This window comes from Talpa occidentalis, unplaced genomic scaffold, assembly GCF_014898055.3.
Source record: "Talpa occidentalis isolate TD23 unplaced genomic scaffold, MPIMG_talOcc4v2.1 talOcc4.12, whole genome shotgun sequence".
Classification (NCBI taxonomy): Eukaryota; Metazoa; Chordata; class Mammalia; order Eulipotyphla; family Talpidae; genus Talpa; species Talpa occidentalis.
The window spans coordinates 12,517,658-12,541,308 of record NW_023601212.1 but is presented as its reverse complement, the minus strand read 5'-3'; the positions used below and the strand labels follow the sequence as shown (position 1 = coordinate 12,541,308).

Sequence of the window (23,651 nt, the reverse complement as noted above, 5' to 3'; positions counted from 1 at the left end):
TGGCACTGTGGAGTGCGAGTTACATCTTTTGGAGGTTACCTCCAGGAGTTCCTGGTGGAAGGCAAGAGCTGTGAGCACTGGAGCAGAGCCCTCAACCCTGCACAGGACTGCCAACTAGACAATGGGGAAGGAACAAATAATTTCATTTTCTCTTCCCCAGTATGCTAAAGGGAATGGCCCTTGAAAGTGAGGGAGGTTGGCACTGGGAATATGTCCAGGCTACCATTTCATCACGCTTTCCTTATTGTATTTTTTTTAAAGATTTATTTATTTATGCATATAAGAGCTGGGGTACAGGTCAGAGATCTGGGGGGTGAGAGGATTCGCCAGAGACAGAGTAGGGAACAGAACAGGCAGACCAACTGAAATACAGTGCTGAGGGGAGCAGTCAGTGGGTGAAGCAGGGGAGGTCTGCTTCTCCATGTGGTTTCTCCCTGGCTGACTGGGGATCAAACCCGCACTGCAGAGGCTGCAGATTGCTTCATAGTGTGGTGTTTAACCCCTTGTGCCACCAGGGAGTACATTTTTCCTTATTATTTTTACTGATGATCTACAAATTGGGGCACATAAAGTTCCTGTTTCTTGTTCATATGATTGTTACAATATAGATCAAATTTAGTAATTCTGGAAATACCCTTCAAATGAAAAGTGAAATAGGAGTTTTTAAGGTTTATTATGAGTGTTTATAAGATTAGAGGGATTATTATTGTGTGATATCAAATGTGGTAGCATCAAATAAGTAAACAGACACAGTCAATAACTGGTAAACTTCCTAGAAGTCTATATATTTAACTTTTATTTCTTTATCTACTTTAACCAAGCAATCCCAGTGACCCTGATGTAAGAGATCTAAGTTGAAACATTCTTTATCATGTGTCAATCAAATTAATCCAAGGCTTTGACTGCTTCTTGATCTTCTTTATCTGATTCTGCTATCACTTTCCTGTTGGTGAGAACATGAATCAGTTCCGGTACACAGAACTCCATAGTTGTGAGCACAATATAGCATGAAAACAACTTTTGTAATTTTCCCTAGTAAAGATTCACTGTCTTGTATTCTCATTATGCACTGAAGCTTGTCACCAAATGTAAACTTTGATGTGGGAGGAGTGGTCATTATGTTATGAAGGGAATGGGAGAAGACTTCTTCCAACCCTAAATATATTCTGTTACCCAAGAGTCAGGCTTGGAGAGTCCATCATTGGTAATTGATTTCTTTGGATTATCCATTATTCCTTGTAGTTGGCCTTCTTTTAAAATATTAATACTCCTGAGGTATAGAAACATATTGCTGTGAAAACCTTACCAAGAACCCACTTTTTAGATCTTTCTTTCTGACAGAAAGAAACCTGTATTATCCAAGAAGTGTATATATGAATGTGGGGGTGGTGGTGGTGGTAGTGGTTGGGGTAGACAGGACAGGTTGGAGAGAGGAAAAAGAAGGCAAAATTAAAGTGTTTTATAATTGTGTCTGATATATTTAAAATTTAAGGAGATGTTTATAAATCTATAGTATAAAAAATCACTTTTTAAATTAGCTAATACTGATCTACCCAATAGTTTTGAACTAAAAATTTTTGTTACAAATATTTTCTGAATTTCCTTCATGTAGGTAGTAAGCTAGACACTGTGGAAGGTCCAGTTTCTCATGCAGCTTACAGTATAGGTATAGACAAATCAATATAGGTATGAACAGTTAAATAACAATTTAAAAACTGGATAATTATAAAATGTGGGCATGAAGTAGTTAGCACATGACTCATGGCCAAAAGAATGGTACAGGAGTTTGGAAAACCTAAATAAGGGACCAGGAAAAAGAATAACTATAATAAAGAAAAAATCAAAATCAACTGTAAACCAGAGACACACTATGGGGGTGGGGGGCGGGGAGAGGAGGGATTGGGTCAAAATAAGGGGGGGTGCAATTTGTATGGGGAATATAACCAAGATGAAAATGCACGCATTGTGCAAAAATGAAAAATGATGTAAGAAGTGTGTGTGTGTGTGTGTGTGTGTGTGTGTGTATATATATATATATATATATATATAAAGAATGATACAGACAGTAACTGTATAAAAAGCACAGAGAAAGAGAACGATGTGGACAGTGGGACGGAATGAAATTTGAAATTCCAGGCTTTGGAACAGAGGAGGGAGAATGCGTAAGTTGATATATAAAAGGAATTGAATAAACATGTCAGTCATTAAGGGATTTATCTGATTGGGCTGTAAAATAATATTTTCTTTAAGGGATTACTTGGATAACATTAAAAGGAGTCAGCCTCCATACCAGTGAGTTAAGAATAGAAAGCTATTACTCTCTAAGTGTTCTTCCCTGAATGTATTATGCAAGTACACATATGTTAAATGAATGCTGAATTAGCGTCTTGGTGTTCACTCATAATATCATAATGGAAAAGGTTTTTTTTTTTTTAATTAGAGGTTCTTTAATGATTAAATGGTAATAGCTGGTTTCCTTTAAAGTCTCCTGAATCATGTGCCTGGTACTTTAGCATGTCAGGGACAAGGCTGTTAACCCATCACTGTAAGGCTCATTGTCTTGCCACCTGAACTTAGATTCAGCACTTTAGGTAAGCCATTGGTGGTCTGATAGCTGGTGACCTAGGAGACCTGCTAATTTACTAAAGATGGTGGGCCAGGTGTGGATAAGGAGTGTGGGGCTGAGAAAATGCAATGGCAGGTGGGTGAGAAGGAAAGAAGACATGCACAGAGATTTCAGGTCGATCTGCTTCCGTCTGCACCATCTTAGACTTGCACCTCACAGAGATATGCAAGTGGGCATGCAGTTGTACATGTAAAAAGAAGAAAGTTTACTCAAGGAACAAATTCTGGAATACAGTGGGTGGGTTTTTCGAAGTTCTAAGGGTGAGCGGCAAACTGGGCAGAGAAAAAGAAGTGCTTCTGCATGAAGGAACTAGAAAGGTGAGACTATTTTTGAGGGTAGACTTACTTTACTTTGTGTACTTTGGCATTCGGTTTATAAGGAAGAGAAATCAGTTCTTTCTAAAACAAAACAAAACCAAAAGGGACAATTGTTTTACTACTTTCACTGATCAAAATTTACTTATGTGAAGAAACTCTAAGGTAAAATTATCACTGAGTTTATACCGGCCAGCTTCTTAGAGCTGGAGAATATGGGGTCAAAAAAGCTCCAGATTAGGGAATTTGGTTTTACTCAGGAGAGTGCATGTTTGTACATCCTTAAGTTTAAACAGTATTGTTCTTGTTTTTGTTAAGTTTGAGTCTCTTCATTTAGAATTTTTTTTGTGTGATCTAAGCAAGATTAATCATTGTGAAAAGCACTGAAGGAGGGCCTCCCTGGTGGCGCAGGTGGCTGAGCTCTGCACTGTGAAGCTGTCTGCAGCCTCTGCAGTGCAGGTTCAATCCCTGCTGGCTGGCGAGAATCCCACATGGCGAAGCAGACCTCTCCTGTCTTGCCCGCTGCTCCTCTCAGCAGTGTATTTTGTCAGTCTGCTGTTCTGTTCCCTGCTCCGTCTCTGGTGAATCCTTTCACCCTCCCGCACATCTGGCCTGTACCTACCCTGGTTCTTGTATAAAAATAAATAAATCTTTAAAAAAAAAAGCACTGAAGGAGCTAATAGTTAATGTTCTACATTTTAAAATAGGTGATCGCAAGTTCACTGATAGTAACACCTCATTCCTACACCAGCAGAGCCTAACACTGTGGAGGTATCTTTGGTTCATCAAGGATTGCCAGGTTACCTGATATTTTTGCCCACCCCTTCAATAGAGATAAAACTCTAGATGCAAGAGATCAATAAGAGTAAAACCTCTGAGAATTTGGCATAGCTCCAGATATATTCGGATACCTCAATATCAAGTCTTACCAAGATCCTTTCTTCTCTTTGTTTTCTTAAGAGTTGGAGGATCTCATCTCTCCTCTTGGCCTGTGTAAGGGAAAAAAAAGTAGGTGAATCTGTTGATGAAATAATAAATGCCTGGGGAGGGTAACATTTTCTGTTCCCATATTCCTTCCTGTATTCTTTGGCAAAATTTAAAAGAATAATTTTCCATGATAGAGTTGTACTTTTTATTTGTAACATAAGCCAGTTTTTCTTTTAGAGGAAGCTGATTTATAAAATAATATGATTTTGATCCTAAACAGAATTTTTTTCCCCTTCATAACTAACTTTTATTAAGACTTTCACTACATGAACGACATCAAAAATTTTCTATACATTATGTAATTGTTTTCTTGTAAGAACTCAGAAATTTCACACTTTTCTTGCCCTGTTGTACATGTGAGGAAACCAAAGCTTACAAAGGTTAAATAACTTACCCAAGTAAGTGGCAGAGTTGGATTTTAGCCCAGCTCTATTTGACAACAAAGCCCAAGCTATTGACCATCACACAGAATCACTGCTGAATGGTGGCAAGAGACAATTTCGGCAAACTCAAATAGCATGCCGCAGCCTGTGTCCAAGGCAAGAGGCCTGTTCTTAGCAGTTTTGCATGTGGAACTGAATCTATTCCTTCTCTTCCTTTTCTTAGATACCAAGACATTCACACTCTCAGGCAAACTTTCCTAAGTGTAAAAACTTTAGTTCAGGCATGAAGACTGGAGAGTATATTAAAAGAAACTATATAGGTACCAATTTTTTTTTTTCTTCAGAATCCAGTTATGTATAGTTTTGTAGATAGCCAGAAAATCGTACTGGGGGTATTTGAGAACAAAAGAAAAAACTGAGTCTCTGACAAAGGAAGCTCATAACGTCAGATGGTCAAATAAAATGAAAGCAGCTCTGTTTAGATCAAGGCTAGAAGGAAGAAGTAACTGAGAATAGACATATATTTATCATGGCCAGGTAAAAATTCGAAGTCATTTACCCATCCATTCAAAATTTAGAGCACTGCACTCTTCCTAGGGCTGCTGGAGCAAAGTCCAGAAGCAACTGAACTTTATTGTGTCCAAAATCAAGGTGTTGGCAGAGTCATGCTCCCTCTGGAAACTGTAAGGGACTCCTTCCTTGCTTCTTCCCAGCGCTTGGTGATTTTCTGGCAATCTGGGCATTCCTTGACTTGCTGCTGGATAACTCCAGTCTCTCTTCGGTGGAACATGGCTTTCTCCTTGTGTATCTGTCTGTACATGGCTGTCATATAAGGACAACAGTCATATTGGATAGAGAAGTCTAGTGTTAACTTGCTTTAACTAATTTCATCCACAGTGCTTCTATAAGGTCATATTCTGAGATACCGGGAGTTGGAACATCAATGTGTCTTTTTTGGGTGGGGTGGGGACACATTTCAATCCATAAGGGGATACAACTATGGGACCTTATTGTGCTGAGCAAAACACAATTCCTGACTGCAAGGTGATTGCACATTTTGGAGAAAAAGACAAGTAAATTCTTTCAAATGTGCTATGATGGGGTTAATTGAGGGTGTGATTAGAGAACCAAAAAGGGAGCCTTAATTCAGATTAGGGAGTGTATGTATTTGTATATGACATGGCAGGGGAGTCTCAGAAGTCCCAAAGGAGGTGATTTCTGAGCTCCAAGCTGCCAGTAGTCACCAGATAACAATAGAAACAGGATAGGGAAGAAGGCTGTTAAGGAGGAGGAAACAGTGTGCAAAGCCCTAGAGGCTGCTGCATTCCTGAGAAATCCTCAGGATGGTTCTTCATTCCTGCTGCCTGTGAGAGAAGCTGTAAACCTCAGCCAGGCCCCACTGAGACACCTGGGTGGAGGCACTTGTGCTGGGCAGGAGTGATCAGCTGACAGGCACACTGGTCATCATGGCTTTGCGTCATTCTCAGCTTATATGAATGAATCTTTAATGAGCCAGCGATGTTTTAATTTCATTTTTTTTGAGGCAAAAATTTCTACTTTCTACTTGAATTTTTGGGTATAATATCAGTTACTGAAAAAAATTCAGGGTATTTTAAAAAGCTAAGTTGTTTCACAGCTGTTAACTTGGTATGGATGGAATAAAATAATGTCCATAGATAATTACCAGAGATATACAATGTTAGTTCCTTTCCAACTTTTCTATTACACACGCACTCAACTGGAATTAATTGCTCCCATACTGTGATTACATTACACTTTATACCTTTATTATGGTATTGATCTTACTTTCTCTGTTTTATTTCATAGTTGCTGCTATATCTCTTTTAGAGTCTTACTCATCTTTTTATCCTTTCTTAGAGATTAGCAGTGCTTTGTATAAACTTAATGAATTTTTGTTGAATTGAGTTGACTCATGATGTATGAATGAAATAGTTACAGGAATACCAAATTATTAACCTAAGCAAAAAAAAAAAAAGTTTTAGAAAGTGCTATTAACATTGATAAGCTTAAAATGGTAAGTTTAGTTCTTAAAATTCTCCAGGAACATAGCTACATGAGTATTTTCTATGTAACTATTAGGGGCCATAGACAAATTATATTGCTTAATGCTTCTAATATAAAAACAGACATGTATTTAGTTACAAGAGTCTAAGATAATAGTTGAATATATATATGTTTTCTTCTGATTTCTGTTTTTTTATTATTTTGAATTTTAGTACCTAATCAGTTTTATAATATAACATAATGTACCAGAAACAAAGCTTTCAAATTAATTTGATTTCTGCTTCCTGAACATGTTTCCTGGGAATAAATAACAAAACTTCTGTAAGCAATTGTGTCATCAGAACAAAAACTTTGCCAACTACTCTAAGAAATCTCTGCCAGGATAACTAAATAAATTTATCAGCAAGAGAAAGCCCTTATAGTTTACCTTATTAATGATTAATAAATAATTAACAAATAAATAATAAATTACTAATATGGGAAAATAATTTACTAGTTAATTTCATAACAAAAGAATTCTTATTTCTAATCATAGTGTTTAGTTGTGTTCATGAATGGAATTTGATAAAGCATTTAACAATTCTATATGGGGGTCAGAATTTGCAATTTTAATATTGGATATTTTCTTATATTTACACATTTTATTTATATTACTTATATTTACATCTTGCTCCTTAAGGATAAATTGTGGAATAAATATGGATTCCAGGAAATTAGTATTAAATTGCTTAGTTCTCTATTTTTGGCTTTTCAGAGCCAAACAACTGTGGCAACAGAGATTAGCAGAGTCAAATATGTTTGGGTTTGAATCCCAATTCTTCTGCACTTAATGGCAGCAGCTCCTTCCTCCTTTTCTCCTCTGATGCGGTCATCACTAATCAAATGTTAAAAGTTCATGATCTGGGGTAAATCAAAGATCCTCTTCTCTGAGGCTTAGACTCCTTCAATAAGGATGGTTGTTGGAGCTAATAAAAAATATTTCACATGACAGATGGCATATGTGGATATTTAATAAATGGTAGCTAGTGGGTGATTTAAGGGTGATAGAAAAATTTTTCCTTCAATGTTTTCAAAACATGGGTGAATGGGAAAAGGATGATTAGGATAGATTGCTTATTGTCTATGTACAAGCAGGGAGGGTTTCTGATGATTCAACTTCTGACGTATGGTTGAGTTGGTGAATGTAGTTGGAAGGAAGAAAAGAGAAACAAGGAGGAAAATTAAGATAGAATTTGTTCATAATTATTCATTGCAAATTCCTCTGTCCACTGATCTTCAGAGTATTATAAACTTTCTCACCAGTTAGTTTTCAGTTATAAGAAAACTCTATTGACTTACTTATTTTTCTGTTTTCAGGGAAACAATGTAATGAACCAATGTTTTCTATAAATTTTATTCAACAACCTTATAAAAATTTTAAATTTTTCTCCCTTTCAGTATGAACAGAATTATAAATGAACTGAAATTCATGTTTCAGAAGGAATGTATCTATATAGCAGTAACTTATATATCAGACCATTTTCTTTTCTATAACTTATTATTTATGGACAGTATTCATTTTGAAAATAATTAACTAGGATTAACCATGGTAAAGAAAAGAAATATAGTCTCTGCTAACACAGAGAACATGTACACTTTGATGGAAAATATGTTATGGGGATATGCACGGGGGAGTGAACCCATACTGAGATCAGCTTTGTTCAAAGTTAATTTACTTATTTTATGGCAACATAAATAGCATTTTGCAAAATGTGGTTAAAGGGTAGAGAATTATGATAGTGGTATTTATAAACTAATAAACTTTGTAATATCTTATTTAACATAAATTAAATATTTATGACGGGCTGATTGAGTACAGTTAGCCATAAGGGGGAATTACATCCCAAATTTAGAATATTACCTAATTACAACCAAGTTTCTATGGTTTAACAGAAGTGGAGAACATTATCTGATTTTTTTTACCCCTGGGGACTCCAGAATTTAATTTTTAACTTTATGGTAATGATTGAGAGTTAACTGTCTACTAGGAGCACTGGGGAGTTTTCATTCTTATCCAATACCATCTTAATCCTTAGTAAATTCCATTTCTCATCTTTGTTACAAATGCAGTATTGAGGAAAATGAGAATTATTCGTTTAAGGTAAACCTATATATCAATCAAAAGTCACACAATTGGTCTTAGTCCTAAAAGGCAGTATATAACTCTTATTGATTTTGATAACAGAATGCTTCAATTATGAATTTATACTATGAATTTACTACCATTCCCTGTGCCTATTAATTGAAATGTGCTATATAGATTCTATAATTTCACTATGGCAAATTTACATCCACTATAATAATAAGATACAGACCTGTTGGGTCCAAATGATCTGCTCTGCACGTTAAAAGATAACCTGGATGATCAGTGAAAAGCCTTTCTTCAGCACTAATTTGATTTTAGAAGGCAGACCTGACTGAGTGATCTATGGGAGTGGATGGAAGATGTGAGAAGATTATTAATCTGGGGGAGGGAGAATGCTGACTTGCAGGAAAAAGATGCATATCTAAGCACCTTTTTGTAGCTCCTGGAAATTGCTTGCTACTGGCTCAAGTCCCAGCTCTGACATATATAATTTTCATTTAAAAAATAACAGCTTACTAAAATGAGAAAAATATCAGTGACTAGATTAGAGAATTGAGAAAATCAATACAATTTGTCTTCAATGTAGATTTCAACAAAATATAAATTTATCTGTTGTGAAGAAAAAAAATAGGCATTTGCTTATTTCTGTTACACACTTTTCTTAGGGCAGTTGCATATATTTAAACAGAAAATAAAAATAATTACCCTAATAGCACAGCTCTTGTTTTAAAACATTCACATAAATGCATGAAAGTAAAAGTGATTTTAATAACTGCTTTAATATACACTTATGGTTGAAAAGCAATGAGATTTGAATTTGAATGTTGAGGAAAATATGAGCATAAAACATCATGTTTTATTTATTTTGGGGAGGGATTAAGTTTATATATTTATTTTTAATTAAAGTAACATTTTTTAATTGAAATGACATTATTATATAAGTTTTAGGTGTTTATATTGACCATTACATTTTAAAATCCAATAAAGAGACCTCCCTGGTGGCACAAGGGTTTAAGTGTCAGCACTATGAAGCTATCAGCAGCTACTGCAGCACGAGTTCAATCCCCGGCCAGGGAGGTGATCCACATGGTGCAGCAGACCTCTCCTATCTCGCAAGCTGCTCCCTTCAGCAGTGTATGTCAATAAATCCTCCTGTTCTGCTCCCCACTCTGTCTCTGGTGAATGCTCTCACCCCCACAACTCTGGCCTGTGCCCTAGCTCTTGTATGCATAAATAAATCTTAAAAAAACAAAATCCAATAAAGTATAGATAAATTAATGATACTTCTATTATGTCGGAATTATATACTACAGATGATTTGGTCTTCAATAATTATCAAGACTTGTCTTTAGCAAACAAATAATTACTGGGTCTTTGCAGTCATTTCTTTTTTTAGAAGATTTATTTATGCATATAAGAACTGGGGTATAAACCAGAGGTGCAGGGGGTGAGAGGATTCACCAGAGACAGAGTAGGGAGCAGGACAGAGGCCAGAGGTGCAGGGGGTGAGAGGATTCACCAGAGACAGAGTAGGGAGAAGGACAGGTAGATCAACTGAGAAGCACCGCTGAGGGGAGCAGCAGGTGAGACAGGAGATGTCTGCTGTGCCATGTGGGTCAGCTCCCTGACTGGGAATTGAACTCCTGCTTCAGTGACTAGTAATAGCTTGACAGAGCTGAGACTAACTCCTGTGCCACCAGAGAGGCCCTCTCCAGTTTTCTGTTGATGGTTAGAGATATGATGAATGGGCCAACAGACCTGATCTCAAGTTTCCTGAGCTACCTATTAGGATTTAAAAAGGCAGGGTGTAGGAAAGATGAACCTGCTCCTTTGAATCATACACAGTGCTGTAAATCAGTGTTACTTCAATAATATAAATACATAATTTTTAAATTAAAAAAAGTTCTGGCTGCCATGTAGAGAACAGATTGGGAGTGTGAGTAGTGACTAGTGAGTAGTGCCACTCCTCTTTTAAGCCTTCCTATTCCTAGGTTCCAGGCAGAGCTAATGCTTTCTCTTATGTGTTCCTACCAAAATTTAGAAGAGCTGATAGGAGGATCTAGGTTAATTTTGTTCACTGCTGTGTCTCCTAAAACAGTGCCCAACACTGTAGGTGACTAATAAATGTCAAAAATGAAAAAAATAAATATAAAGGAGCGGACTAGGGATTCACCATGAAAAAGAGTCCAATCTCATCCCTAGTCCATACTTATAACTAAATATTTAATCCATTTGGAATTTATTTTTTTATATGGAGTTAGAATGATCCAACTTCATTCCTTTGTGTGGTTTTCCAATATTCCCTGCACCATTTATTAAAAAGACTCCGATGAATAGTTATAGCTGCTTTATCAGACATTAGGTGCTGGTATGTATGTGAATTTATTTCTAGGCCTTTGATTCTGTTCCATTGATGCATGTCTTTATTTTTGTGCCAACACCATAATGTTTTTGTTACTGTTTTATGGTAAACTTTAAAGTCAAATAACATGATACTTATATTTCTCTCCTTTTTTCCTCAGGATTGCTTTTGCAATTTGAGGTCTTTTGTGGTTCCATACAAATTTCAATTTTTTTTGTTCAACTTATTTGAAAAATAATGCTGGAATTTTGATGGGAATTGCATTTAATTTACTATTTTAGGCAGAATAGTCATTTTAATTGATTATGCTCATCCATGAGTATGAGATATCCTTCTATCTACTTGTTTTGCTATCTGATTCCTTTGCTAACATCATGTAGTTATTTATATAGATCTTTAACCTCCTTAGGCAGAAGTATTTAATTATTTTTGAAGTAATTATAGATGGTGTTATTTTCTTGATTTCTTTTGTATATTAAAAAGCTATGGGTTTTGTATGTGCATTTTGTAACCTGCCACTTTTTTGCTTTTGTCTATTGTTCCTAATAATTTTTTGGTGGAGTCTTTTGGATTTTTTATGTATAATATATTGTCTGTGAATAGTGATAGTTTCACTTCTTTTCCCATTTGGATTCCACTTATTTCCTGTGTTTGTCTGATAGCTGTGGTCAAAACCTCTAAGCTAAACAGAAATGGTAACAATGTGCATCCTTGTCTTATTCCTGATATTATGGCGAAAGCTTTCATTTTTTTCACCATTAAATATAATATTGGTTGTTGGTTTGTGATATATAGCCTTTATTATATTGAGGTAGGTTCCTTCTAGTCCCATCTTTTTTTAGGGTTTTGAACACAAATGAATGATGACTCTTATCAAATACTTTCATTGAATCTATTGGTACTATCATAAAACTTTCAACTTTATTTTTGTTGCTATGATGTATTAAATTGATTTGAATAAATGGCCAACAGACATATGAAAAAATGTTCAACATCACTTGTAATCAGGGAAATGCAAATCAAAACTACCATGAGATACCATCTCACACCAGTGAGAATGGCACATATTAAAAAAACTAGCAACAACAAATGTTGGCGAGGATGTGGAGAAAAAGGATCTCTTGTGCACTGTTGGTGGGAGTGCAAACTGGTCCAACCACTATGGAGAGCTGTGTGGAGATTTCTGGACCTACTAAACATAGAGCTTCCATATGATCCAGCAATTCCACTCCTAGGTATTTACCCAAAGGACACAGAAACATCAATTCCAAAGAGCACCTGCACTCCTATGTTTATAGCAGCACTGTTTACAATAGCTAAGCTTTGGAAACAACCCAAATGCCCAAAAATAGATGACTGGATCAAGAAGATGTGGTACATATATACCATGGAATATTACTCAGCATTCAAAAAAGATAAACACATGCAATTTGCAGCAACATGGATGGCACTGGAAGGGATCATGCTCAGCGAAATAAGCCAAAAAGAAAAAGAAAAATACCGGATGGTCTCACTCATAGCAGGAATCTAGAAAACTTAAATAAGGGACCAGGAAAATGAATACAAGAAAGTGAAAATCAAAATCAACAAAAAACTATGAACCAGAGACACTTTTTGGGGGTGGGGGGCGGGAGGGGAAGGATTGGGGTCAGAATGGGGCGTTTGCAATTGTATGGGGGAATATAAAAATAAAATTTAATATTTAAAAAAAAAAAAAAACTTCTTACAGAAAAAAAAAAAATAAATTGATTTGAATATGTTAAACTACCCTTGCATCCATTTACAGGTGATTATTGAGAAATAGGACCCATTGCTATTTTGTTATTTGTTGTCTGTCTTGGCTTTTTATTTTTTGAGGTCTTCCTTTTATGTTTTCTTTAGATTTCTGTTCTGTTGTCTTCTGTATTCTGTTGGTTTTTGTTTGAAGGTTCTGTTGAGGTTAGTACATGATGGACTATTTGTGTGACCTGATAGACAGTCTGGTCTCTGAGCCATTCTGATGGGCCACACTGTTACTCTCCTCTTCCATGTTGAATGAAATAAGTGCCTATACTTAGATATTCATTTTTCTGTTGCTTTATTAATACCCTATTTATTACTTCTTTCATGTGGGCGTGGTGTTGATAAATTCTTTGAGTTTATGCTTTACAGTGAAGCTCCTTACTCTTCCATCTTGAATGTTAATCTTGTAGGAAAAGGAATTCTAGACTAGAAGTTTTTTTCTTCAGGTACTTTATCTCTTGCCAATCCCTTTGTGCTTTCATTGTTTCTTCTGAAAAGCCCACTGACAGTCTGATTGGTGTTCCCTTGCTGGTTACCCTTTTTTCTCTTAATATTTTTTAGTATTCTTTATCATTGCCTTTCAACTGCTTTATTGTAATGTCCCTTAGTGTGTATCTGTGTGGTATTATTTTATTGGGAATTCTTTGGGCCCCTTGGATTATGACATCTGGCTTATGTCCCAGATTGAGAAATGGTTTTCAGCAATCATTTCATTAAATAAATTTTCTATGCCTTTCTCTTTTACTGGGAGACAATGATATGGTTGTCATTTCTCTTTAGATTATCCCAAAGGGCTCTTACACTATTTTCAGATTTTAATTCTTTTTTCTCTACATTGTTCTATTTGTTTGTTTTCTGACATTGTACTTTTGGACTCATTTACTCCATTGCTTGCATTTGTCTGCTGTGGAGCTCATCAATTTTATTTTTTAATTCAGTTACAGTATTTCTTAGATCCATTACTTCTCATTGTAATTGTCTCATATTTTCTCAGTCTTCATTCTGTTTTTATTTTATATCCTCCATTTTTTTTTGGCCCCAGCATTTGTAGTGTATTCTTCTGTTTCTTCATTTGAGTTTTTATAGTTTGTAATAGGAATAGACTTTCAGACTGTTACCTGTGCAGTAATTGGAGAACTGGTATTGGCAAGTGGCAGTAGGTAAAAAAGAATCGTGTGGTAGGGCACCAAAGGATCCTTTTCAGTGAATGTCAGGATTCAAGCTTCCTAGTGTGGTGTAGATGCCAGAGTTTGTGGGTGGGGTCCACCCCTTCCTCTAGGCTGGCTCCTTGGTCTAAGCCTAGCATCAGCTTCCATCCCTGGGCTAATTTTGAGCCCTCAGTAGGCATGAATTGTAGTTGATATGGGGTCACAGATTGGGAGCTGTTCTCTTTTCTTTTCCAGAACAGAGCCTTATCCTGGGGTGTTTTCACCTATTATTAATATTCCTTTCCCCAAGTATTCAAGTGTTCATTTGTTGTTTTGATTTGAGCCATGGAAGTGAGTGTGGCAGACGTTTTGAATATCCCAGCCTAGGCTTCAAATAATAGCTTCTCTGAAGAGACATAGGCCCACATCCTCCCCCACTTCAGGCTCCAGCTGTTCTGTGTTGAGAACCTCAGACTCAAGCCAGTAATCCTCACACTGCTCCTCCTCCCTCCCCTTATCTCCCCCACCTCATCCTGGGTGCCAACTATGTATCCCCTCCCATCTAGTGCAGTGCCAAGTCTCAAGAGTCCCTAATATTGGTGTATGCTCCTGAATCAGCTACTGGTGGTTTCCCCACAGTGGACATCCTGTGCATTGTACTGCTCTAGTATCGCTGTGAACACTGTTCACTTAAAGTTTTCCTCCCCCTTTCTGCTGAGTTGCTCCTAGTGTGTGCTGTGGTCCTCTGTTTTTCTCTCAGGAGCATTTTGGCATTGTTCTGCTGCAGCTGAGGGAGGAGGCAAGCCTGGTGTCTTCACTCTGCTACCATCTTGCTAGGCTTCTGAATTATCTATGTGGTTCCACATCTCTTTCCTTTCCCCAATTATGTTTTCATATATTACCAAAGAAGATTAAGAGGGAAGCCTCATCTGTCAACAGAATATATTTCACAAAACTGAATAATGTTTGAAAACAAAGTGGTACTATACATGACATAAAAGAGTAATTCATATTTATATAATCTTTTAATTATTGTTTGATACCAAAATATTTGCTTGTTACTATGACACAGAGTCTGGTTTTTTTTTTTTTTTAATAATTCTTCCACTTGGCTTATTTGACAAATTAGAAACAACAAGCATTTAAATCTCTAAGTATCTTTTGTTGGTGAAGGAGAAACTCCCATTTCCTAATGGTATTGTATGGAGGAAGAGGAACTTTCTTAATGTTGTATTAGGGAAAGATAGCAAAACTAAAGCAAAGCCAGATAACACTTCTGGAGAATGTTTGGATTTGTCTGATCATTTTGATAGCAGAGGATTTTCTTTCATCTGAACTCTCTGGCAATGACTCTAAGGAATTCCCTACACTGTTGATTTGGCTTTCCAAAACTGACTTGTAACGATTCTGAATATGCCTCTTATGGCCTACAAGGTGTAGGAAGGCTTTCCACTTTCATGATTCAGTGTCTGAAAATATACCTTTGTGAATCTAAGTTTCTTAGATTCTTCTTTTTCCAATACTGTTCCCCTCATAGCATGACTTGATTCTGGCTCATGGGATACGATTTAGCACATTCAGCAAACTCATTTTTGAGATTTGCACTGTGGTCAATGGGTGTGATAAACCAGCCCATTCCCTGTAAAGATATTAGAGGGATGAATGTTCTGCAGATTGGATATTTTGCTTGTTAAAACTTTTAGTTTAGTTCATTTTATAACTTTGATCCCAGATGGGCATTTACAAGTATACCATTTATATATATGCCTTAAAACACTAATCTAATATCTTCCTTCTCCCAGCAAATGAATTATTTATAATTCTTTTCATAAGGCAATAATCAGCCAAAGAGCTTTCTTAAAGGTGGCAAAACCAAAAAGCAAATTAGTTTTACTATTTCAAAGAATTAGCTGACTATTCATTTATTATAATGTTTTCAGGCTACTTTAGAACTCTCAAAGGAAGAATAATGGTTCAATGTAGTGCTATAAGTTTTCTTTTATGGACAGAGAAAGCCATTTAATCTTGACACACTCAATTGTTTTTGATTTTCTGCCATGGATATCCATCACAAAACTAGTACTTGTGATTAATAGCATTTTGTTCACTAACCAAAAGCATTTATAAAGTGTACCTAGAAAACATTACAAAATAGAGGATAACATTAAAGTTTAATAAAAGTTTAACAACTGAAAAATCAATATCAATTGGGGAGAAAGAGCTACAAATGTACTTTTAGGAGAGATAGAAAATAAATTTTAAATTTTAGATTTGCATTTTTTCCCCATTTTAACATGAAAGCTATACCAGGAATTTCCTTATTAATGTATATGTTCAAAGAATTTTTAAAGATTCTCTTAGATTAATTAGATCATTGTAAGTGTTTTCTTATTTAAAAAGACCCCTATCAACCCATTACTTTCTGCCATCAACTAAAAATTTTAGAATGTGGGTAACAGCAATGCATACAGAGTACTATAGATTTAGAAAAATAGTGAATCCAAAAATAGATTGTGTTTTTGTAATTACAGTCACATATCATCCCATTTATAGACCTGATAAGATCAAAGCAAAACTGAAAAAGAGGGGTGATGTGCTAAAATGGCCCTAAAGCAGGCTTGCAAACAAATTAGCTCTTGGGAACATTCTTGCAAAAATTATCAGCCTAGAAAAAATTGCCATATGGGCATATGTGAAAAGGCTAAACAAAATGGAAATATTGCTGTATATACAGCCTATATCTATTCATTAATTCAATTTTGCACTTATTTATTCAGGCAGCAAATATTTACTGAGTTTCAGTAACACATTTCAGTAACACGGGAAGACTAGCAAATTTGGCTTAAGCAAATAAAAAGAACCTCTGTCCTTAAAGAGGAAAAGAGAATTAACATTTGTTGAAGGAAAACTCTATGTATGGCCGGCACTTTATGTACCTTATATCAATTCTGTGCAGAGGACATTTTTTTTTTTTTTTATGATTCCTCCCTTTATATGTGAGGAAGCTGAGTCTCACAGGCTTAAATAGGTCATGCAAATAGTAAGTGGCATCATTAGACTTCTAAACCCACCTGGTCTCCAAAAGTCCACTAGCCTATGGTGCCGGTAATCTAGCAGGAAAGGCAGAAACAGACACAATTATCCATAATACAGATCAGAGACTGTGATAAATACTGTGAGGGAGGTCATTGGGAGCATCAGGAAGAGAGCTGTCCAGCCTGCAGTCTCCAGTTTATCTCTGGGAAGGCTTCACAGAGAAGCTGGCATTTGAGGTTGCTTTTAAGGGTAACTTTGTAGCAACATGAAAATCTGTTGCAGATTGAAGAAACAATTTATAGTTCCACAGGGCTGGAAACACTGTTTCTCATTGTTCAGGCTTGTATTCATACAGTTTTGAATTTTAGAATACCTGGCAGCATGCCTGAACAATGCCGTGGCCAGAGATCATCACAATACAATGAGTCTCATGGGCTTTGGAGTTAGGATACAGACTTTGAATCTAGGCTCTACTGCTTATTGATTGTGGAATCTTTGGAAAATTAAGCCTTGTTTGATTAAATGGGGATAATCATATGAAGGTATTCTAAAGAGGATATGTCTTGATACCTGTAAACTGCTTAGCTTAGTGTCATGCAAGGACTAAATTAGCTGTTATGAATACACCACAATAATATCTGAGGATAGCTATAAGAGCACTGTTTCTGCTGGGTTCTCTTGGTTGCCTTTTTTTCTTTTTAAAGATGTGTTTATTTATTTATACATACAAGAGCTGGGGTACAGGCCAGAGATGTGGGGGGTGAGAGGATTCACCAGAGACAGAGCGGGGAGCAGAACAGGTAGACTGACTGAAATACACAGCTGAGGGGAGCAGTGGGTGAGCAGGAGAGGTCTGCTTTGCCATGTGGGTTGCTCCCTGGCAGCTGGGGATCGAACTTGTGCTGCAGAGGATTGCTTCACAGTGTGGTGCTTAACCCCTTGTGCCACCAGGGAGGCCCTCTCTTGGTTGCCTTTTAACTATGACACTATTTGACTACAACTTCATTGTGCAGTACCAAGCTCCCCTATATATTCATGAGGCCCAGTTTCAGTAACATTTTCTTTCCTGCTGACTTGCTCCTTTGTTAGTTTTCTAGATATTAGAATAATCTTTGTTATTGCATTGCAGGTTCCCCTTGAACTTAATGTATAATTAAGATACCACAGAATTGTGTGTGGGTTTAGATTTCGCAAAAATATATTTTATCCATTGACCACTTTGGTAGTAGCAAATATGGGAAAAGGTGGATGGTGTGCTCTAGTCTAATGGTTGAGAACCAAAGATATGGAGTAGAATACACTGGGGATGGGGCAGGGCTGCAGGTGATAAGGGAGAGTGGTAGGAAGTTAGGTTATGGTCAGATTGGAAAGGAACTTGAACGCCATACTGAAGGGTATGGTCTTGACCCTGCAAAAATGGAAACCATGGGAAAGTGAAAGTAGGTGTATGGACTGAATTGTGTCCTCTAAAATTCCCATGTTGAAGCCCCCAGTGTGACTGTATTTGGAGGTAGGACCTTTAGGAGTTAATTAAGGATAAATAAGGTCATAAAGAAGGGGTCATCTTCTATAGGACTGGTGTCGATTTAGGAGGAAGAGGCACTAGAGAGCTCTCCCTCTGCCACGTGAGGATGCAGTGAGATGACAGCTGTTCACAAGCCAGGAAGGGAGGCTTTATCAGAAACCAACCTCATGGTAGCATGATCTTGGACTTCTAGCCTCTATGAGAAAATACATTTCTGTTGCTTGAGCCTCCCAGTCTGTGGTATTTTGTTATGACATCCCTAGCAGACTAATAAAGGATAGTATAATCGGATTTGGGTTTTTGGAAGAGATCCTGCAGCGTGGAGGGTGTTTTACATATTCTTTGGCATTTCTGTAGGTTCTTCCAAAATCACCTCCTTTGGGAAGATTTTTTGATTCCTTAAATTTAATTCTAATGTCTTTCCATAGGTTCCCATAGTATTGTCTACATACATCTATCATGATTTCATGTGAAAAATACATATTTATATAAATCTTAACTTTGATGGCTTCCTCCAACAGATTGTAAGCTCCTTGAGAACAAGGACCACATTTTATCTGCATTCCCATTATTTAGTGTGGTACTTGGCACAAATCAGATTCTCCATACATATCCTATCTGTGGAATTAAGTGATTAATATGTTAATAGAAAGCCTGAGAAAAGGAAACCAGTTCTAAAGCTCCTACTATAATAGTCCATTAGCAGAGCATCTACCTGTAACTCATCTTGTCTTATTGTTTGACAAAAGATGATGAAAATTGACAAAGTTTGCTTTTACTTTTTACCTTTTATGTTTAATCCCTTCCTAAAATGAAATTAAATGAAACAAACTCCTTGAAGAAGCAACTTTTAATGATTTTTACCACACTGAAAATTAGACTCCCTCCAGCCATTAAGTGCTGGTATAAACATATAGTGTTTAATATCCTAAAAACAGAAGAAAATGCTGACTAACTGTTTCTAATTACCTAATTTGTTTGGAGGAAATCACCAACAGTCCACAAAATGAATTACTGTGCTCAGCAAACTCAAATGCATTGTTGTGTAATTTATGTAGAATTCCCGATAAGAGTTTCAGAGTTTGCCAATATGTCCAATAATTTAGGACATTAGGCCAAAACAAATCCTCTGCCTTTGCTTTTATTGTATAGGAAGACTTACAGGAATGGAATTTATCCATTAACCAAATAAACTGTTTCTATAAATCACTCTATTAATTGGTGAGTTAAAGGCTGTGCCTGCATCATGAGACACAAACAAGGAATATCGCCAAAAAGAGACGTGTTCTGTTGATTTGACACCACCGATGTGTTTAACCTCAACTTTTAGTCAGAATGGTTTTAGATAACAGACCATTCCTCAGATCATTTAATCTTGGGCTATTAAGATAGTCAAATCCATTGGATTTTTCCTGTTCTTACAATGTTTCTCTTGTTAGAGCACTGTATTTGGTTTGGGATCTTTCTGGATGGGAAGTGGGTGAGTCCATCTTTCTCCATTTCCTTTGAATTTTGTTGTTCCTCTATATGCTTCTGCTTTCTCAGAGAATGAGAAGAGCCAAACTTTAAAAGAATTTCTTAATCTTCAGTTAGAATTCTCAGAGTTTCCAGTTGCTCAAGCTGACGCACAAGAATATATGTGTGTGTATGTACATGTATATGTATTTTAAAAATAATAATTGGGGTTATTTAGAAAATTTAGTGAAAATCAGATGACATTCTGAAATACTGGCCTACCTTCTGGAGATATTTTTCTTTTTCCTCAGATTCCTGAATCTTTAGGATTTCAGCATTGAATTTACTCTCTAAAGGAAATAAGACAATTTGAAATAATTATATCATGTTTTACAGTAATTTGATATAAAATTGGATAAAAGTCAGAAATCAATACATAAATTAGTAGGAAGGCAAACATATATGTACTGTCTTGAAACTTCATAATTCAGATTCATAAATAGAGACAATGAAGTAAGTATGTCTGCAAGAACTTCTACTCACTTTAGAAGGTGAGTGAGCCTGAGCCTCTTAAGATAACATATTTGTATGGTCAGAAATTCTAATTTCTTGATTGCTATTCAATGTGTTATAGGAATTAGGGCACTTTCCTCTAGATAAATAGGGCAGGGTATGGATATACAATTCAGAAAGTTATGCCAAAGTGTAAAGTTGCATACTTACATTTAATACCTATTTTCTGAAGACCCTGGGAATCAGGATGTTGAAAGGCTTAAAAATTGGTACTCACCATCTTTCGTAAGGATAAATGACTTCATGTAAATATTCTCTAAAAAATACAAAAGGGAAGTAAAGAAATCATTGGAAAAACCACAGCATTTAAAGTATTTTCTATAACAATACAAATTGCTTAATAACAGTTTTCATATCTTGGGTCTTACTAGTTCTTACAGGTCAGGGAACTTAGCTCCTAATGCTGAGGCTGGCTTTCTCCACTGTTTCTTTTTAACTGTTATGTCAACTACCAACCTTAATATCCTTTCAGCCAACATATAACAGTTCATGAATACTTTACGCTGTTTAAACAAATAGATGTCATAACCTAGTGGCTATTTTTAGATGTAACCAATACCCACTGATCCTTGTCAGGGGGCAGTGTTGCTGAGGCTTAAAGAACTACTATATAGGGTTTAAGATGCTTGAAATGAGAGGTTCCTATTTTAGAATTAGGTTCGGCAGTTCCTCTGGGGAGGGACTCTGCTATCTTCCAGGTCATTTGTGGTGGAGAGAGAAATCTTCCATAGGAGGCAGCTACTCACCAGGCGAAATCCTCTTTGAGGACCCCGCCACTGGCAGACGCTGAGAGCTACCCCTGGACAAAACCAGTTGAGATTCGTTGGGCGGATACATGGATGCCGCCACCCAAAACTGCTTGGCCAAGTTGGTGTCCTCATCCGAAGAGCCAGCGAACACCAGTAATCCCTGAGGGCAAATTTCATCAGCGTCTTTTTGGTTAAGACCTTCGCTCGGACTTGATTCCATGGCAACTCAGGACGCTTCTCCAGACTCTCCTCTCCGGCCAGCCCCGCCCCTTGGAGAACCGCCAAGGTAGCAACCACCGACGGAAGCGCTTCAGTTTCTTCCGCAGGTGTTAAGGTGCAGCGCGCGGTTGTAGGGTTGTAGGCCTTCAGACTTCGGGGGGACCAGTCCAAGCCTTGGAGTCGAGATAAGATCAAAATATCAACTTTGCAACGTGTTCAGTCCTGATGGAGTCGGTGGCAGGGAGCCCTAGCTATTCTTTAGTGTTCTCCCCTGGTCCCCACCGATTTCTTCCCCCAGGCCCCCAGATATCTAAATAAAAATTTTAATTCCTTAGCCTCACTGCCCCAACCCGCCCACTCCCATACTACGTTGCCTAGCTCAGTCCACCATACATGGAACTTCTGGAACTGCATGGTTGGAGAAATCAACGGGGCAGCTAACATCCTAGCCTATGGGAAACACAGGCCTGCTGGGGGGGGGGCATAGGTACCCGCGCTATAGTTTTATACACTACTCCCCCCTCCCCCCCAATCTTTTAGAGCAAATCTTACAAATAAGCTGGGTTTAGATGGTAACTGTATTTACGAGGCAGTCCCTGGTCTGCCTACACTGCAACAGCTCTGATTATTTAAAAGGTAGGTATCCCATGAGTGAACTCAGTTCCTTCAGAAAAAATTATAAAACAGCTTGTTAATGTAGCCTTATAAGAATATAGCAAGTGGGTGTGTGAAAAGCTTCCCATGGAGGTTTTGTTAATCTAGGAACAATTCAACCATTTCAGGGACCAGAAAGATGGAATTACTGTGGCGGGAATTGAAACGGACATCCTAAAGCTATCTTCCGAAAGAAACACATGGCAATAAGCACAATGTATGTCCTGTGGCACTTTATTTTCTCAAAATATTAACAATACACTCTCACAGAAAGATAGCTCAAAATTGACCATCACAGATCTGTACATCATCATATATCACGGAAGGGAAAAAAAAATCATTTGCCCCAATAGACCTTAAATTTTAGGGGCTAAGACCCAGAAGGAATATTGAGAAGTTATAAAAATCTTCACATTACAAATGTATATATTTGCTAAAATAACTGATCTCTTGGCTGAGTTGTTGATAAATAAGCAGTGGGTAGCATTCACTATTCAAATGCCCCTTCCACTCCCCCCAACACTTTGATGGAAACATGAAGCTCATTTGGATGAATCCCCAAATCTTTTTACCTGGCCGTGTGGTTAGTGATTGGTACTGTTAGCAATCAGCTAACTACACTGCCTAGTAACCAGACTCACAGGAGAAGGGCCTTTCTCTCAGCACAAACTGCAGTCTCAAGCTGGTGCCCCATAAACAGTGAGGGCAGGTGTCCTCAGGTGGTGGGTTGGTGCATACCCTACTGAATAATGAAACATTGGCAAAAGGAATCACAGCATACTTCAGTCAGCGCTCCTTAGCGGGCTCCTCCCAGCAATTTACACGTCTAGGTTACAGTGAAAACCATTAAGCGCCACAGATTTCAGTCTCCATACATGTGAGTGTACCCTCTTGCTCCCCCCGCCCCCCGCCCCCCGCCCCGGAGAGAAGGAGCTAACAGTCTATAGAGAGGGAGCTAACAGCCCATCTAGCAGCAGCAGCGGGAGCTAACAGTCCATCTAGCAGCAGCAGCTGCTGCTGTTTCCAGGGTTTCACTCGCCCTTGGACGACGAGCAGCCAGAGCTCTTGCGTCCCCGGACAGATGCTGACCCAGCAAATTTCGGGGCGCGCTTTTCTCCCCCCAAACGCTTGCGGTCGGCCGTTTGCCGCCAGGGGTGGCGCCTTCCCGGCGGGGCGACGGGTGATGCTGTGCCTTGTTTTGATGGCAGTGGAGTTAGTGATTGCAAGCAGCAGAGTACAATCAGCTAATTACACTGCCTACAAACCGAGCACCGGGCGCCGGCTGGCTGCAGCGATCCGACGGTCCGCAGCGCCGACGCGGGGTTCCTCTACCCCACATTTCACTCCAGGCGACGCCGGACGGTGCTGTGCAAGAAGCTCAGGGCGAGGGTCCCTGGAGGACGTCCCGGGATCCATCGGGCAACCCCCCTCGCCCGGCCCGCGGGCTGCACGGCCCCCACCTCGCCGGGTCCTGACCGGTCGTCTACCCTCGGTGTGGCACGGCCAGGGGGCGGCGCTCCGGAGGGGGCCTGCACCCTAAGGCCGCGCCCTCCCCCCATTTAGGCGACTTTCAGATGCGCTCTGCCGGCTGGCTTTACCTTGGCCACCTAGACCCTGAACCCATCCTACCCTGCCCCGTGTGCCCAGCACCTTTCAGGGCGCACCCCATTAAGTTCCTTTCTCCGGCT

General features: G+C 38.1%; 2 protein-coding genes across 2 annotated transcripts in view; one reads left to right on the top strand and one right to left on the bottom strand.

Annotated features, from left to right (window-relative positions):
- BTG4 (BTG anti-proliferation factor 4) overlaps positions 1–23,651 on the top strand; it is a 191,540-nt gene that overhangs the window by 146,937 nt on the left and 20,952 nt on the right. The gene's annotated exons all lie outside the window — the stretch shown is intronic.
- HOATZ (HOATZ cilia and flagella associated protein) lies at positions 769–23,646 on the bottom strand. The gene is made up of 7 exons (XM_037505236.1): positions 23,628–23,646; positions 21,088–21,482; positions 20,559–20,597; positions 20,051–20,118; positions 3,870–3,929; positions 2,972–3,024; positions 769–943 (listed from the first exon to the last, which is right to left on the bottom strand). The coding sequence occupies exons 2-7, from the start codon at positions 21,308–21,310 to the stop codon at positions 886–888; spliced, it is 501 nt and encodes a 166-aa protein (XP_037361133.1). The 5' UTR covers positions 21,311–21,482; positions 23,628–23,646; the 3' UTR covers positions 769–885.